The sequence below is a fragment of the Apium graveolens genome, chromosome 3 (genome assembly GCF_009905375.1).
Source record: "Apium graveolens cultivar Ventura chromosome 3, ASM990537v1, whole genome shotgun sequence".
NCBI lineage: Eukaryota > Viridiplantae > Streptophyta > Magnoliopsida > Apiales > Apiaceae > Apium > Apium graveolens.
The window spans coordinates 255,230,298-255,249,698 of record NC_133649.1 but is presented as its reverse complement, the minus strand read 5'-3'; the positions used below and the strand labels follow the sequence as shown (position 1 = coordinate 255,249,698).

At 38.0% G+C, this 19,401-nt stretch overlaps 1 protein-coding gene across 1 annotated transcript; it reads left to right on the top strand.

The window, feature by feature from the left end:
- The first annotated feature begins 17,588 nt into the window (after nt 1-17,588).
- Nucleotides 17,589-18,785, top strand: LOC141714956 (uncharacterized). The gene is made up of 2 exons (XM_074518447.1): nt 17,589-17,765; nt 18,075-18,785. The coding sequence occupies exons 1-2, from the start codon at nt 17,589-17,591 to the stop codon at nt 18,783-18,785; spliced, it is 888 nt and encodes a 295-aa protein (XP_074374548.1).
- The last annotated feature ends 616 nt before the right edge of the window (nt 18,786-19,401 follow it).

The window sequence follows — 19,401 nt, the reverse complement described above, 5'->3', positions numbered from 1 at the left end:
TTCTAAAAGTCCGATTGAAATAACTGTAAAAATGAGGGTCTTACCATGCTTATTTGGACGATACTTGTGAACAAGAGTTGTAGGCCATCTCAATACCTTTCCAACGAGCTATAGAATCACAACATTTGAGTGAGTAGTGAAGGAGATATGGCAGTTTAAAGTTTCTGGGTTTGTTTTGGCCGAGAGCTTTTTGGTTGGGTGAGGAAGATGAGTTTTTCCCTTGGCTTTGTCTTGGAATGTGTGAAATAATGCTTGGTTGCAATTGATCCTTGCTAAACTATCTAGATTTTACTTTATTAAAATGCTTGCATCACCTAAATGACATCACTTCCATGCCACATATCCAAATCTCATGGTGTGATGATGTCACCTTCTCTTTTAACCACATATTTTAGCTTCTTTTGGAAGCTTCCTACCCATTCTACTTGTATGTGCTTGTTCATTGGTCGTTTATTTGTTTTACGGTTCGCTTAACTCTCGTTCACGTTGATCGTTTGAAGGATCATATTCGGGATCTCATTACTTGGGTTCCCCTAAATCTTTTACAATCTTTTATATTCCTTTTATGATCCTTTCTTATAATCCTTGAATTTAAATCATCTTAATGATGTTACCTTATACTCAATTCTTTCGGTATCTGGTGGATTTTCGGGAAAAATCAAAGTGTTCGAATTTTGATTCTGACGATCTTTACATACACTCATTTACTTTATGGAATACTAATACGATCTTCGAATTTCCATAACAGTATTCCTATATAGCGTGGTCTGGTAATTTTCCTTAATCAGCATCATCAGCAAAAAGTTACTATTCATCAGTGTTTCAAAAATTTCAAAAATTTGGGTTATTACACGTGGTGATTTAATAATCTTTGGATCTAGATTATTCAACCAATTTGTAAAACTTCTTAAGGTAAACAATCTGATCTACGAATTAAATATATGTTTTTCACATGGATCATGCGGTGGGTTTCGAAAATTCTGGTTTTTCACGTTTTTAATTACTGTTTCCGTTGCATTTATGTGCTGGAAACCCTTCATGGACATGTTCGCGTCTCGGTAGATGGAGCCATTCAGGCAGATGCCTTGCTTCCTGTGCCCATAGAAGGTGAACTGGAGACGGTGAGACAAGCGATTGGTTCTACGGTTTCATGGCCTCATGACTTGATCACAGTAGCATCCCTTGTTGTATAATTCTTTACTTTTATCATTTTTTCCTATTTAAGTTTTAAAATTTATGGATGAAAATATGTTGTTCATATTTTGATTAATTGTTTGCAGAATAATAGAAAGGAAGGATTCTCGGCGTAGAAAAAAGAGAAAAATCAATTTCAAAGGTCGGTTGCTATGTTCAAAGAAGTGGAGGTAGCTGACTCTGTTCCAAGAGGCTTTAACCTTTTGTAACAATTATGAAAGAGACCGGGGACTCTATTGTAATTCCATGTGATACTGAGGTGTTTGGTTGCGAAAGAGTTATCTATATATTGCATGAAAATTTAATCGCTTTGTTAATATTTGAAGAGATTGGTGTTAGGGCTAGATCACGCTCTAATATTCACGCAAGTATACATGATCGCAAGTATTATAGAATAAATTCTAGTTCGTTCCCACATGGATAGGTTTAGGTTAATATCAATCAATGTATTTATACAACACTAGTATGGTTATTATCCAGTGCTAAGACGAATAACAATTTGAGGTTGCTATACTAAGATTAACTAAGAGATTATACTAAAAAGATAAGCTAAGAGATCACATAGAATTGAATAATAATTGACACAAACATGGGATTCTAACTTTATTAAATAATTCATTCAATAGCCTTTTCGTTCTTAACCTCAGCATGTAATGGTGATGACACTAATCAGATAACATGAAACTGATAAACGCCAATTTCGTGATACGGATACCGTACTACCAGACATCCACAAAAGAGATAGAAGTTGAATATACACCAATTATATTGAGACCCTATATATCTATAGAATTTGACAACACAACGGTTTAACGTACAAGTTATCTCTCGTGATTACATAGGGCACGTAAGATGGTTAAAATTACCTACGAATCATGCATAATAAATACATGAACCTATGCTAAATTCACTTTTACTTCATTAAAGATTAACACACTATCTTGTAAGTTCGCGATGCTCATAAGATGAATAAGCAGGACCAAAACTAGGTTATCATAGAATCACCACACACTAAGGCATCAAAATGAATTAAATAAAGAAATCCATGAATAAATCCGTTGGAACCCCACGATAATGATTAGCCCATGATCGGACTCATCATCAATGTGGGTTCCGATGAAAACATGATATAATAAATGTAGTCTTTATAATTAATAAAACCAAGTATGAAACAAGAGTAAAGGTTCACGAATAAGAAAACTAGCATCAAACGTTACAACTTAAAATAAAGAATCACAAGAATAAACTAGATCTTCTTCGCCTTGGTTGATTTCTGCTCTACGGTTTTCTTACGCCTTCTCCTTAAGCTCCGGTACATCTCCTTATAAAAAACAATATTAAATTATGTTTATATAGCAGCCTATGCAAAGTAGAAGTCTTTTGGATCAAAATAAGAATAGAAACATAATTTTCTTTTCTCGACCTGGCGTGGCCCCGCGCTGCTTCAGCGTCGGTGCGCTGACATTCTGCCTTCCTGGCGCGGTCGCGCGCTTCTTCAGCGCGGGCGCGCTGTCTCTCTGAAAAAATATTGACTTCTTCTTTTCTTGCTGATTTAAGTTGGTCTTTTCACGAGCTTTTATTCTAGACACCATTCTAACACCAAATTAGCACTAAAACTATGCTAATTCACCTGGTTACCTGGTAAATGCCTGAAATGCACAAACACTACAAAACATGTTGAAAACAGTAACAACTTGAGTACAAAACACCAATTCAAAGATTTACGGAGTGTTATAAAGTGTCATAAATGCCGCTCAACATACCTCCAAACATAAATCGATGTTTATCCTCAAACATAAATAGACTCAAAGAACAAGAAGTAAAAATGCATGAATGCATACTATATGAATGCAACGATTCCCATAGAATAACTAAACCAATCAACAAGTAACATCTCAGCAAATGCAGTTATTCGTACAGAGATGAATCAAACCCCACAAATCAACTTACAAGCCAGAAACGTGCATGGGTGCAAATGCTTACAGATATACTATCACAACTAGATCAATAATCATGACTCACTACTCATCAAAGCAATCATAAGGTTATAAATAGAATAAAAGCTAGACTCAAAATAACTTATAACACTTCAATTCTTATATCGGAGGTTTATATGGATTCACACTTTTATTCACGACACAAAAACAACACAAATATGCTTATTTGACCGTGCAATGAGTGAGGTCCACAAAAGACTTATATAATAATACCCATGTAGCGAGCATTAGGTTCGTGGATCCCAGACTATAAAAAACCTTAGGTCACTAGGCACAAAGTCCCCTAAGAACTTAATAACTCGAGTATTAAAGAGCCCACTCGTGATCAATTATGCAAAAACACATATATTTTTTTTCTTTTTTCTCTTTTTTTTACAAATTTCTGAATGAGTGCATTTCGCTCCATCTCGTTCAACCCTAGACTACTCATATAAAAAGAGCCGGCTACTAGCCATTTAAAACCTAGCCACAACAACTACCAATGAAAACCAATTTTCTTCAATTTTTAAATATCCATGTTATTTTATCATTAAGAGAATATCCTAAATTCTAAATATAAACAAGCGATTAAACCTCGACAAATAAATAAACCATGACCATGATCTAGCCCTCAAGAAACCTATAAGACTTAGTGGAATACAATTGTCTCTACCATGCAAATCAACTCGAGAAGACTTAACATCACTAAATACGACATCACTACACTAGCATCGATATCACAAATCAATCGGAAAAATCATCTAAGGGATGATGTTATTATACAAATGCATGAAACTAAATGAACAAACTATCATAAAAACTACAAAAATAAAAACTACTACATGGTAAACATGTAACTATATGGACTAAACTAGCATGAATATGCAACTATATGCAACTCACACAAAATACATAAATCCTAAACTACTACCCCAAAACTTAAAATATTCAATGTCCTCAGTGAAGGTAATAGCAAAGAATCAGGCATACCTAATCAAAACCAGGATTATCACCCTCAAGGGGTGGAGTTTCAGGAGTGTCTGGAGGTGGATACACCGAGTCCTCACTGAATACTGGCAACTGGATGTCAACTCCAGTGGCTCTGAAAGCAGTCCCCAATGCCTAGGTGAGGTCATGTACAAACCTGCTATGAATGTCATGCATCGCATCCATCCTCCTAGCTAGATGCCTATATTGCGTCGTACTCAAACCAGCAATACCCTGTGCTTCCTCCTGCTGCTGCTGCTGCATCTTGAAGGACCAGCCTTCTCTCCCAACTGAGCTCTCCATGCTGCTCGACGAGCCTGCGAAGTCCCACCAGCATAAGTCTGATCCGCTAGCCTTCCACCTGGAAGATGGTCATAAGAATAACCAAGCCCCTTAGGATTGGCCGTCCCACCATACCACTCTGTCATGTTCAACAGTGTCGAACTATCAATCGGAGCACTAGGGAGTTGCAGCTGCTCATGTGTGGGCCAACGAACGCCAACCGCCACGCACAACTTCATCACAATGGACGCATAGGGTATCGAACCCGTAGTACTCCCTCTCAAGAACCTCAGAATAACCTGATGGATCACTATCCCAAGATCCACATAATCTCCCTGCAAAATACCCCACAACAACTGTGCACGCTCCAAGTTAATCTCATGTACATGAGAAGATGGCATGATATTAGCACAAATAAAAGAATTCCATGCACGTGCAAACCTGTTCATGCACGAAGCATAGAATGTGGTATACTCATTCGTGCCCTTCTTGAACTTCCAGTGCGTCTCAGGCACACACAGGGTAGCAACAATCAAATTTAAGTTAAACTCCTCCGGAGTTTTCTCATTCCAGTTCTCCTACTCCTCCTTCTTCTCGGGCTGCTCAATCACCCTACGAATCGCTTCAGCACTGTAGTCCATCGTCATCCCCCTCACCACAGTGAACCCGTTCTTATCCGCCTTAACATTAGTATAAAACTCACGCACCACACTCATGGGCACAACATCGGGTGTCTCGCAGAAAACCACCTAGCCCATCTCCCAGATCATCTCCAATAACTTACCATCTTTCCCCGATGGCAGAAAACCATGCTCCTTGGCTATAGGCTTTGAAAGTAGCCTCACATACTCCGCCTCAGCCTCGAGAGTCAAAATTCTAGGCCTAACACCACCTGCACTCGAAGAATCGATGATGATGCTGCTTACTTGAATTCGCTGTCTTTTTGGTGCCACTGAGATTGAGAGAGATTGAGGGAATAGAAGTTCGTAAGAGAGATTGTGTGTTTAAGAGTTTTGAGAAGTGATGGACAAGTTTGTGTAGAAGTGTGTGTATATATATAGGATAGTGGGAGAGAATTAGTTATTAAAAAGGAGTGGGAATTGATTATGGGAATAATGGGAATAATGGGTTTGATTTGGAGTGGGAAAATTAGGATGTGGAAGAGTAAAATTTGGGAGGGAATTGATTTTGTATTAAAACCCTCAAATTTTCTCTTTATTCTGCTATTTTTATTTTTTTTCGAACTCAGGACCTGACGCGGCCGCACGCTAGATCAGCGTGGGCGCACTCATTTATTGCCATTTCAGCGCAGGCACGCGCTAGATCAGCGCGGGCGCGCCCAGTTCTTGAAATTTCAGTGCGGCCGCGCGCTAGATCAATACGGCCGCGCCGTGCTACTTTAGTTGGCTCTGAATTTTTTTTGTTTTTCTGATTTTTTTGTGTTTTTCTCTTTTTCTTTCTGCTTCCTCTATCTACTAATGTACAACATACTTGGGTTGCCTTCCAAGAAGTGCTTGGTTTACGTCGTTAGCTTGACGTAGAATCTCGAGATCAAGTAGACAACAAAATGGCGCTAACCACTTCACGGTTTGCCGTATCCCCATAGTTGTGCTTCAACCTCTGACCATTTACCTTAAATGCTTAACCTGGATCATTCTCAAAAATCTCCACAGCTCCATATGAAAACACAGTTTTGATTATGAAAGGCCCTGAGCATCTCGACTTCAATTTTCTAGGAAAAAGACAGAGACGAGAGTTAAACAATAGAACTTGTTGTCCTGGCACAAATGACTTGAGCACTAAACCTCTATCGTGTCACCTCTTGACTTTCTCCTTGTACATTTTGTTATTTTCATAAGATTGAAGCCGAAATTCATCAAGTTCATTCAATTGAAGCATTCTCTTCTTACGAGCTGCATCCAAATCAAGTTTCAACTTCTTCAAAGCCCAATACGCTTTATGCTCGAGCTCCACAGGCAAATGACACCCCTTACCATAAACCAACTAAAACGGCGACATTCCCAACACAGTATTGTATGCTGTTCTATATGCCCAAACAGCTTCATCAAGCTTTAAAGATCAATCTTTCCTTTATGGACACACAACTTTCTCTAAGATATGCTTGATATCCCTGTTAGACACCTCAGCTTAACCATTAGTCTGAGGATGGTAGGCTGTTACAATGCGATGATTCACATTATACCATTGCATCATGGCAGTGAATTTGCGATTCCAAAAATGCGATCCCTCATCACTGATCATGACTCTTGGAGTCCCAAATCTTGTGAATATCTGCTTATAAAGAAAATTAAGAACTACCTTCGCATCATTTGTCGGCAAATCCTTGACTTCCACCCATTTCGACACATAATCGACAGCCAACAAGATATACTGATTATTGCAAGATGAGACAAATGGCCCCATGAAGTCGATTCCCCACACATCGAATACTTCAACCTCGAGAAGCACATTAAGAGGCATCTCATCCCTCTTGGACATATTACCCACACACTGGCATCGATCACACTTCAAAACAAATTGATACGCATCCTTAAACAATATAGGCCAGAAGAATCCTGCTTGAAGGACACAAGCTGTTGTCTTCTCTCCACCATAGTGGCCTCCATAAACAGTTGAATGACAGTCTCACAAGATCCCCCCTGTTTCGTTGTACGGAATACATCTCCTGATGATTTGGTCAGCTCTTTACCTAAATAGACATGGTTCATCGCACATGTACCACTTCACCTCATGAAGAAACTTCTTCCTTTGAGCATACGACACGTCCGGAGGCATGATATTACTTACAAGGTAGGTCATAATGTCTGCAAACCATGGTTCTTCATATTGCACTCTAAAAAGATGCTCATCGGGAAAAGAGTCATTTATCAATATCTTATCCAGTGAAGTTGCACTTGGATCTTCCAAACGAGAGAGATGATCAGTGACTTGATTCTCAGTACCTTTTATGTCCTTGATCTCTAATTCAAATTCCTGAAGCAAAAGAACCCATCTAATCAATCTAGGCTTCGAGTCCATCTTCGAGATGAGATATCGAATTGCCGCGTGATTAGTGAAAACTGTCACCTTCGTTCCAAGAAGATAAGATCGAAACTTCTCAAAACCGTAGATAATAGGCAGAAGTTCTTTCTCAGTAATAGTATAATTCAGTTGAGCACCATTTAGGGTCTTAATAGCATAGTAGACCACATGAAATATGTTGTTCTTTCTCTACCCAAGAACTACTCCAACTGCATAGTCACTTGCATCGCACATCATCTCAAAAGGTTCAATCCAATCAGGTACAATTATGACAAGTGTCGTGATTAAACTCTTCTTCAAGAACTCAAAAGCAGCTAGACACTCATCATTAAACTTGAATGGGACATCCTTTTCCAGAAGATTGCACAAAGGTTTAGAAATTTTTGAGAAGTCCTTGATGAACCGCCTATAGAAGCCTGTATGACCAAGAAAGCTGCAAACTCCCTTAACAAAAATTGGTGGAGGAAGATTTTCGATAACCCCCACTTTGGCTTTGTCCACCTCAAGACCCTTATTAGAGACCTTGTGACCAAGAATAATGCCCTGTCGCACCATAAAGTGACATTTCTCCCAGTTGAGAACCAAGTTGGCCTCAATACACCTTTTAAGAACGTCGCCAAGATTCTGCAAGCACTCATCAAATGAATCTCCAAACATAGAGAAGTCATCCATAAACACCTCCACATTCTGACCAATCATGTCAGAGAAGATAGCCATTATACATCTCTGAGATGTGGCAGATGCCCCATATAAAGCAAAAAAAATCCTTCTAAAGGAGAAAGTACCAAATGGACAAGTGAAAGTAGTCTTTTCCTGATCTTCCGGAGGAATACAGATATAATTATAGCCCGAATAGCCATCCAGAAGATAGTAGTACTCATGCCCAACCAATCTGTCAAACATCTGATCAATAAGCGGCAGAGGGAAGTGATATTTTCTCGTGGCCTTGTTCAGCTTCCTGTAATCCATGCAAACTCTCCACCCCTGTGACTGTTCGAGTAGGAATGAGCTCATTCTTCTTATTAGCAATAACGATGATACCTCCTTTCTTTGGTACACACTCAACTGGACTCACCAAAGAACTGTCAGAAATGGGATAGATGATCCATGCATCCAGCCACTTAAGAATTTCCTTTTTCACAACTTCCTTCATGATAAGATTGAGCCTTCTTTGTTGCTCAACAGTAGGCTTGCTACCTTCCTCTAGCAGAATTTTATGCATACAATAAGAAGGGCTGATTCCCTTGATGTCTGCTATCGTCCATCCAATTTCTGATTTGAACTCTCTCAGAATTCTTAAGAGTTTTTTCATCACTACCTGAAAGGTCAGATGCAATAATAATAGGCAAAGTAGATGCATCACCTAAAAAAGCATACCTTAAGTGTTCAGGTAATGGCTGAAGCTCAAGTGTAGGAGCTTCCTCAATAGATGGCTTGAGGCGCTTTGGAGATTTGTCCAGCTCCTCCATTCCAAGAGATTCAAAATCCATCTTCCTCTTCCAGGGAAAACCATTCATATATTGTAACTGCTCATCACCTTCATCATCTTCACTATCAGAATTTCTCAACAAGGCCTTTTCTAAGGCATCAGACCTTAGCAATTGATCAAGTTCTGAAGTAACCACAGAATCGACCAACTCCACCTTTAAGCACTTCTCATTTTACGTAGGGAATTTTATAGCATTGAACACATTAAAAGTTACATCCTGATCCAACACTCGCATGGTGAGCTCACCCTTCTGCACATCAATCAAGGTTCGGCCAGTCGCCAAGAAAGGTTTTCCCAAGATTATGGGAATCTTCTTATCCTTCTAGAAATAAAGAATTACAAAATCAGCAGGAAAGATAAGTTTATCCACCTTGACCAAAACAACCTCAGCAATGCCTCGCAGATATGTAATAGAACGATCGGCCAGCTACAAAGTCATATAAGTAGGCTTTGGATCAGGTAAGTCCAACTTCTTGAAGATTGACAAAGGCATCAGATTGATGCTAGCTCCCAAGTCATATAAGCATTTGCCAAACGACATCTTTCCAATAGTGCAAGAAATAGTGAAGCTTCCAGGATCTTTAAACTTCGGAGGCAACTTATGTTGCAGTACAACACTGCATTCCTCCGTGAGAGCAACTGTCTCTAAGTCATAAAGCTTCATAAACTTCGCATAACTAGGCATTTGTTCAAGAGTTTCAGTGAAAGGTATGTTGATTTGAAATTTCTTGAACACCTCCAGAAACTTCTCAAACTGCTTATCCATCTTTTTCTTCTGCAGCCTCTTAGGAAATGGAGGTGGAGGATATATCTGTTTCTCCCATGTATTACCCTCAGGAGGAGTGTGTTCAATAGTAGTCTTCCTTGGCTCCACTTCAGCTTCCTTCTGCACTTCTTCCTCAGCCCCAGCTTCTTCATCCGAAACTTGAGAGTGTTCGGGATTTGCAACCTTCCCAGACCTTAATGTAATTACCTTAACCTGCTCCTTAGCTTCCCTTTTTCCTGGCACTTCAGTGTCACTAGGAAGTGTACCAGGTTGACGATTTAACAAGGCATTGGCAATTTGCCCAATTTGATTTTCCAAGGTTTTGATAGAAACCGCTTGGCTCTTTCACATGAGCCTTAACTCCTCCAATTCAGATTTTTCAGTAGATTGTAGCAGCTGGAGTTGTTGTCTTGGTGCATATTGCGGCTGCTGAAAAATGGGGGGTTGTATTACTTTGCTGGATATTGCTGATAAGATTGTTGAACCGCATTCTAAGTGTTGCTCCAACAAAAGTTAGGATGAATGCGGTTGTTAGGATGATAGGTGGCTAGTACAGGTTGCTGCGACCTCTGAAAGTTGTTCACGAAGTTAGCTGATTTACTAGAAATGGCACACTGATCAGTCTGATGGGCACCAACACAAAGCTCATAGACACTAGTGATCTGATTAACTACATAATTAGATAGAGAATCCACCTTCATCGTCAAAGCCTGAAGTTGAGCAGCTATAGCAGTAGCTGCATCCCACTCCAGAATTCCTGCAACCTTAACCTCAAATAGTCGCTGAGTAGGATTCTGGTATTCATTATCATCCATTAGTTGAATTAATTCATAAGCTTCATCGTAGCTTTTAGCCCACAAGGCTCCTCCTGATGCTACATCAAGCATGTGTCTAGAAGTAGCACCCAGACCATTATAGAAACAATTAATGATCATCCAGTCAGGAATCCCATGATGAGGCAGTTCCTATGCATCTCCTTATATCGATCCCAAGCCCTGCATAAAGATTCCCCAGATTTTTGATCAAATTGAGTAAGTGTGTTTCTGATTGCAGCAGTTTTCGCCATAGGAAAGAATTTGGTTAAGAACTTTAGAGAAAGATCCTCCCATTTGGTGATAGACCCTGATGGTAAAGCATGTAACCAGCACTTAGCTTTATCCCGCAGAGAGAATGGGAAAGGCCTCAACTTAATAGCATCTTCAGAAACTCCGTTGAAGTTGAAAGTGTCGCAGATCTCGATGAAATCTCTGATGTGCATGTTGGGGTCTTCTGTCGGAGAACCCCCAAACTGAACTGAGTTATGTATCATCTGAATCATACTTGACTTGATCTCAAAGGTATTAGCCAAGATGGCTGGTCGAACAATGCTAGAATGAATATCATCGATCTTCGGTTGAGAGTAGTCCATCAAAGCCTTTGGATTCGCTTCTGGTTGTCCCATTGCAAAAAGAGCCTCTTCTTCTTTCCCAACTAAGATCTCTTCTTCAACTTCTCCTCGACTACAACTTCTTCGTCAGCTTGATCCAGTGTCCTCTTACGAGACCGAGAACACGTATGCATACATGCTCGCTAGAGTACCTGAAACACTACAAGGAATTAAGTAAGTAACCATGTCCGAGTCACTAAACTTCAACGACCAATGATGACAAACACATAAACTAAAAATTAACACCGATGTCCCCACCAGCGGCACCAAAAACTTGTTAGGGCTAGATCATGCTTTAATATTCACGCAAGTATACGCGATTGCAAGTAATATAGAATAAATTCTAGTTCTTTCCCACATTGATAGGTTTAGGTTAATTTCAATCAATGTATTTATGCAACACTAGTATGGTTATTATCCAATGCTAAGCCGAATAACAATTTGAGGTTGTTATACTAAGATTAACTAAGAGATTATACTAAAGAACATAAGCTAAGAGATCATAGAGAATTGAATAATAATTGACACAAACATAGGATTCTAACTTCATTAAATACTTCATTCAATAGCCTTTTCATTCTTAACCTCAGCATGTAATGGTGATCAAACTAATCAGATAACACGAAACTGATAAACGCCAACTTTCGTTGTACGAATACTATACTACCAGACATCCACAGAAGAGATAGAAGCTGAATAGACACCAATTATATTGAGACCCTATATATCTATAGAATTTGACAACATAACAGTTTAACGCACAAGTTATCTCTCGTGATTACATAGGGCAAGTAAGATGGTTCAAATTACCTACGAATCATGCATAACAAATACATGAACATATGCTAGCATGGCAAGTTCTAAACCCTTAAATTCACTTTTGCTTTATTAAAGATTAACACACTATCTTGTAAGTTCACGATGTTCACAAGATGAATAAACACAACCAAAACTAGGTTACCATACAATCACCACACACTAAGGCATCAAAATGAATTAACTAAAGAAATCCATAAATAAATCCATTAGAACCCCACGATAACGATTAGCCCATGATCAGACTCATATTCAATGTGGATTCTAATTAAAGCATGATATAATAAACGTAGTCTTTATACTTAATAAAACCAAGTATGAAACAAGAGTAAAGGTTCACGAATAAGAAAACTAGCATCCAAAGTTACAGCTTAAAATAAAGAATCACAAGAATAAACTATATCTTCTTCGCATTAGGTGATTTATGCTCTACGGTCTTCTTACGCCTTCTCCTTAAGCTCTGGTACGTCTCCGTATGAAAAACTGACCTTAAATTATGTTTATATAGCAGCCCATGCAAAGTAGAAGTCTTCTAGATCAAAATCAGAATATAAACTGAATTTTCTTTTCTCGACCTGGCACGGCCGCGCGGTGCTTCAGCGCGGGCGCACTGACATTCTGCCTTCCTGGCACGGCTGCGCGCTTCTTAAGCGCAGGCGCGCCGTCTCTCTGAAAAAAAATATTGACATCTTCTTTTCTTGCTGATTTGAGTTGGTCTTTTCACGAGCTTTTATTCTAGACACCATTCTAAAACGAAATTAGCACTAAAACCATGCTAATTCACCTGGTTAACTGGTAAATGCCTGAAATGCACAAACACTAAAAAAACATGTTAAAAATACTATCAACTTGAGTAGGAAACACCAATTAAAAGCTTTACAGAGCGTTATAAAGTGTCATAAATGCCACTCAACAATTGGCCAAGCTGCAATATCTGCACATATGTCGTAAGTTTTTCCCCCTACATTTTATAGTCATTCTGCATATTAATGCTACACAATATTGTGATAAATTTTTGATATATTTATTCATATATATAGGTACATGCATAGTGTGGTTCTTGCGAAAAATGATTTGGATATGTTTGCTTTTTTTGATCCTGGAGCCATATTTACCCTTAAGAAAGAATTTGAAAGATATTTTGTTAAGCGGTTGACAGATGGATATGATCGTTGTGACGATCGGTAAATATTAGAGCTATTTTTATAAGTGCGATATATATATTCCTAAATATTCTGTGTTATAAGGCCGATTATGCAAATTCGTTATATATTGTGTATAATTTTGTCGTATGGAATTGCGAGTGTTGCTGGTATATTTTAAGCGTGTTAATTTCGTACGCGAGTAAGATTTTCGCTACGCGATTAGTAAATAATAGAGATTTCTCGCAAGCTAGTAATATTTGATTAGTTGCGATTGGCGATAAATTTTTATTTTAGTATTGTGAAATATAATCAATTTACATACAAATATTTGTGTAATTTATAATGTGTTAAGTGTAATTTTCATGATTTATTTGTTAGTATAATAATATGTGAACAATTATTTTAATATAAAATTTTGTTCGAAATTTTGTAAAACAATTTTATTAAATTTCTAAACTCTCATATTATTTATGGTATTTATTTGGTGATTTATGGATTTGTATTTTAATTACTAAAAATCATTCTTTTAAATTATACTTTTATTAGTTATTGAATTACGAGCATACCCTTGCATGCAATTTCCACTCAAATAGAGAGTAAGGGTAGGACTGTCCTTTCACTCCCCACTAAATCCTTTTGACCAAGCAAAAGACCAATAAAACCTTGCATACAATATTTGGCTATTAGTGGATGAAGGACAAAAGAGTAAGTTCAAACTCCACTACCATATTAGTGAGACAAAAACAAATTTATACACTCCACTCACATCATTTCTTTTCCACCAACATCATTTCACTCTATTTCCTCTCTTTATCTCTCTCTCGGTCGTGCCTTCAACCCCCTCCCCTCTTAATTTTTCTTTATCATTTCTTCATCCTCTTGCATCTTTCAACCCCTCTAAGCAAATGACAATTTCACTTGGTTCTATATCATCATGTAAGGTGAGTTTTCTTAGGTGCATGTAGTTAAAGCCAAGGATTTAACTTTGATTCTTGTGAATATAGAGTTAAACTAAATGTGGCTTATAAACATGAGCAAGAGATGGTCTTGATGAAGTGTTATGCTTCTACTTTCAAGCCATGATCTTTGCCTCAAGCATTCGGCAATGACTCCAAGGAGCCGAATGGGTTTTTGTGCTTTGCGTGTTACTTTTATTTGATTTCAAAAAAAAGAAAGAAGCTTTTCATGTGACTTTTAAAGAACCTATGATCTTTGAAAATATGTTTTTACAAAGTTTCTATCCTTGCATGCTATGATTTTTACACTAAAAGTTGAAGTTAATGCTTGCATGTCATAATATAAGTGATATTTCGAACAAATGTGTTATGTGACTTGAATTTGAGATTTTATGCAATGCATGCTACAATTTTTGCTTTAAAATTCTAGTATGTTATGTGCCTTAATGAGTTATGATTAAATCTTGTAGCCATCAAGTTGTTACCTTGTGTTTTTGGTTCGAAAATTTGCTTAGAAGTTCACATGTAAAATCTGCTCTACTATGCTCTTTGTTTTTGACTCAGTAAATGACTATTATGGCTAAGTTTATGCTCTTATTTTTCCATATAATGATAGTTAGTATGGTTGTGTACAATGTAGTATAGATTTCTGGGCTTGCATGTTGGTTTTGGTGTTGATTTGGGAGTTAAGGTGGAAGGAAGTACACTAGGCACTTTGTAGAAGAATTTTTCACCCTAAGTATAGGCTATTTTAGGTGAGTTTTGGTGAGGCCTTGCTAGGCCCAAGTTTACTGGAGTTAGGACTTGAGTTATACTTCAGTCCAGTAGCCCTAGTTCAACAATAAACTTGCATTTAGGTAGGTGCACACCCCCATAACCTGATAGCAACTCAGAACAGGATAGGGCTGGGTAAACTTGAACTTTGGTCGATTATAATCATGCCTTAGGCTAGGCCTTCACGAGGACTTGACTTAAATAAGTATAATGCATCACTAGGAATCTTAAAAAACCTTTAGAATTAAAAATTGAATGAGAAAAGTGAGTTTTATGTGAGTGAAAATATGGCAGAGTGAATTCGAGGGAGGCTGGTCAAGTGTCAACTTTGGGCAGAAGTCTAGAGAGGCCTAGGTGAGGCCTTGGCCTGAAACCAAGTCTGAGAGTTAGATGTAGGTCTTAAGAATCCATAGGAAGTGGTTTTGTTATAAGGCCCTATGTAGAAGTCGAGGTTTTTTCCAAAGAACACAGGACGTGCAAACTGTTGCTCGCAGGGGACTTCGGTGAGAGTCTTGACCTTTGTAAACCTTTAGGAGTGAGGCCTTTGAGTCTCACCAACTTTAGAAGTTCGTTTAGAGTCCTAACAACCTTTAGTAAGTGTTTTGAAGTGAAGGCCCAAGGTTGAGACACCCCATTTCCACCAAGAAACCCGAGAGCACCAATTCGAGTGGCATTAGGAAACTTTGGTTGTATTTGTTGTGTTTGGGACTTAGAAGTGAAGAGTCCGAGTGTGTTCCACATCATATTTAGGGTTAAGTTAAGGTCAATGATAGTTCTTATGTGTTACTTGCTTATGTGCTTAGGTGTTTAGATGATATTATAGTATAAATAACTAGTAGTATATGCCATGCCATTATGTGATTATGTGACAATGTGGATCACTTAAATTGTATGTGATTAAGTTATGTGTAATCATTAGTTTGTGTAATCGTAATTGTAATAGGAGTAAAGGTTAGTATAGAATCTTATAGGCTTATAAGTCGCTAAAGGGTGAATAGTAATGAGATTAGTATAATGTGTAGGTTCCGTAGCGAAGGGGAAAACTCATGCCGTCGAGATTATATAATCTTAGAACTATCGGAAGGCAAGTTACTAATTTCTTATGCTTAAAATTTTTGGTAAGTTACTAATTTCTTATGATTATAATTGTTGGCAAGTTACTTACCTCTTTATTCTTATAACTGTTGCTCATACATACATTTCCCATGAATGCTTAGTTATAACAACCCCATGACCATAATTATTTCCAATACTTCCATTAATCACTCTTAGCTTGATTTGTACTTTACCTTCAAATGTTCTTCCCTTGTATCTAATTCAATTAAGTTGATACTCAATCTTTCCCCGGAATACATGTTATAAATCAATAAAATAAATGTTTTCTTATCTTAGTGGATAGAACCCAGACGCAAGTCCTTTTCATGTTATTGATAGGCTCACATATAGCCTAAGGATCCCATTATATTTGAGAACCCAGTACAGTTCGGGATTACTTCGCGGCTGATCACCGGCTATAATCCGTAGTGTCCTAAAATGATTTTAATAATTTGATATTTATAACATTATTTCCCGATGCCATGATACCATATGCCATGTTTCGATTATTATGATTATACCATGTCTTTATACTATAGCATATTGCCCGATATCATGATTCCATATACCCTGTTTAAATTGCTATAATTCTACCATGTCTTCATATTATAACTTCATGTTTCTTATTGTCATTCTCACAAGTATCCATATTCCCCCTTAATTTATGAACTCGTGATTTTGAGATAATGTCTTGCTTAGTAGAATGATTAGCACTTGATGAGCATTGTAGCTCATTTTCTTGTGTATAACCCTATTCTACAGCTAGCAATCATGGTTCGTACCAAGCAGACCGCCCGTAAGTCAATCGGTAGGCATAGTGAAGATTAGGACGAGCTTTAGGAGACTTGACCTTTAGTTGCTTGGATTAGGTTGTTCCTTTTATTACCATGTCATTTGATTGCATTTCTAGACTCTCGTACTGTTTTAATTCGGATCTGTAATCGTATTTGTACCTTGTGATTCGTACCTCTCGACTTGAACCATGTTAAATTCAGTTATGCACTTTCTTTGATTCCTATAAATGCTCCTTTAAAATTTCTTATTTATCACCATGCATCACCTTTATTATTTGAAAACTGTATACCATGATGACTGCAAAATAATACCCTAATTCTGTATCACTCAAACTGTATAACTCTTATTTCAGAAAATGGCACTTAGAAGAGCCTAAGGAAGACCTAAAAATAACCAAGAAAATGACGGAGAAAACCAAAACCCTGATATAGCATAACTTGTGGAGTTGGTATGCCAACAAACTGCTACAATAGCCCAACAACTACTTCTTCAACAGATGCAACCTCCTCAACCACCCCCAAAAGGTGTCACTACTTTCAAAACATTTCAATCTGTAAAACCCCCAGAATTCAAAGGAACACAAGACCCAGAAAAAGCTCATGCTTGGCTTAAGGAAATAGAAAATGCCTTTTCCTTAACGAATGTTGGAGATAACCAGAAGGTGGAGTATGCCACTTATTTTCTTAAAGGTGAATCAAACTATTGGTGGGAGTCGGCAAAAGCTTTAAAAGCTGCTGAAGTTATTACTTGGGATAGGTTTAAGAGAATGTTCTTGGATAAGTATTTTTCCTCGCTATATGCAAACACAAATGGAGATGAAATTCTTTGAGTTAAAGCAAGACAACATGACGGTCGGAGAATATGAGAAGAAGTTTACGGAACTTTCTAGGTTTATGGGAGAGTATGTTAATTCTGAAGAGAAAAGGGAAAAAAGTTTCCAACAAGGATTGAAGCCTTGGTTAAGGAGTCGTGTGGCAGCTTTTGAGTTGACCACCTATGCTGAAGTGGTTCAGAAAGCAATGGTAATTGAAGGTGAGAGGGAGTAAAATCAAAAGGAGAAAGGCAACAAGAAGAGAAGATTTGAAACGGGAGAAGAAGGCTCAAGTTACAAGGGCTAGAATCAGAGAATTAATCAAAGGTTTAAACCTCATAGTAGACCCGGAAACTTTAAGAAGAAATAATTTGGGAATAAGTCACAAGAAACAAGATCTCAATCAACTAGTGGATAGAAACCCCCACAAGGATCAATTCCGGAATGTAAGATTTGTAATTGGCGACATACGGGAATCTGCAATAAGGCGAATATAATTTGTTTCAACTTTCATACGAAGGGCCATTATGCTCATGAATGCAAGAATCAGAAGGCCAACATCACGTGTTATAAGTGTGGGAAACCAGGACATGTCTCACGAGAATGCAAAGGAGTGGGTAATAACCAATTTATGCAACTGACTACTATACCCTACCCTGTGAATCAAGTAACTCCTATGCCAACCCCATCATTCCCAATATCTCTCAATCAACCTCAGATAGCATCATCTTCAAATCGCCCAGCTTTGACTTATCCAGCTCAAGCAAGAACTTTCAACATGAACATGAAGGATGTAATTCAAAGTACCGAGGTGGTGTCAGGTACGCTTTCTGTGAATGCTGCTAGTGCTATAGTATTGATTGATTCGAGAGCCACCAGATCATTCATTTCAAAATCTTTTGTTGATAAGTTGAATTGTGAAACCCAATTGATGCATGAACCCTTATCCATTATCTTAGCTAATCAAGATAGAGTATTCGTAAATCGTATTTGCCCTCATTGTTCAATAGAGATAGCCGGACACATTTTTCCTGCAAACCTTATTCATTTCCAATTAGGCGAATTTGACGTTATCTTAGAAATGGATTGGTTGACAAGTTTCAGTGCTCAAATAGACTATAAGGATAAAATAGTAGTATTAAGTACACCTCAAGGTAAGAAAGTAACTTTCAAGGGCCAAAAGCAAACTCAGACATTTCTCACCTCGATGCAAGCAAAGAAGTTGATTTGAAAAGGATGCGAGGCGTATTTGGTGTATGTAGTTGATAAAGGTAGAGAAGTTTCAAATCCGGAAGACATTCCAGTGGTAAAAGATTTTCTGGACGTCTTTCTTGAAGAACTTCCTGGCTTACCCCGGACAGACAAATTGAGTTTACAATAGATCTTGCACCCGACACCGAACCCGTTTTGAAAGCTCCATATAGGATGGCACCAACGGAGATGAAGGAATTAGCGAAGAAAATACAAGAATTACTAGACAAGGGTTTATAAGACCAAGTGTTTCACCGTAGGGTGCGCCAGTGTTGTTTGTGAAGAAGAAGGATGAAATCATGCAACTTTATATATATTATCGAGAATTAAACAAGTTGACGATTAAGAATAGATACCCTTTGCCTAGAATTGATGATCTGTTGGACCAACTCAAGGGAGCCTCTTGTTTTTTGAAGATTGATCTGCGATCGGGATACCACCAATTAAAGATTAAGTCCGAAGACATACGGAAAACAACTTTTCGAACTAGATATGGACATTACGAGTTTCTCGTTATGGCTTTTAGGTTGATGAATGCACCAGCTGCTTTCATGGATTTAATGAATCGAGTATTCAAGGAGTATTTAGACAAGTTT

Coding starts and splice junctions, on each gene's coding strand:
- LOC141714956 (XM_074518447.1), top strand. CDS start 17,589: ATGACGGTCGGAGAATATGAGAAGAAGTTTACGGAACTTTCTAGGTTT. Junction 17,766..18,074: donor AAGTGGTTCAGAAAGCAATG/GTAATTGAAGGT, acceptor TTTCATACGAAG/GGCCATTATGCTCATGAATG.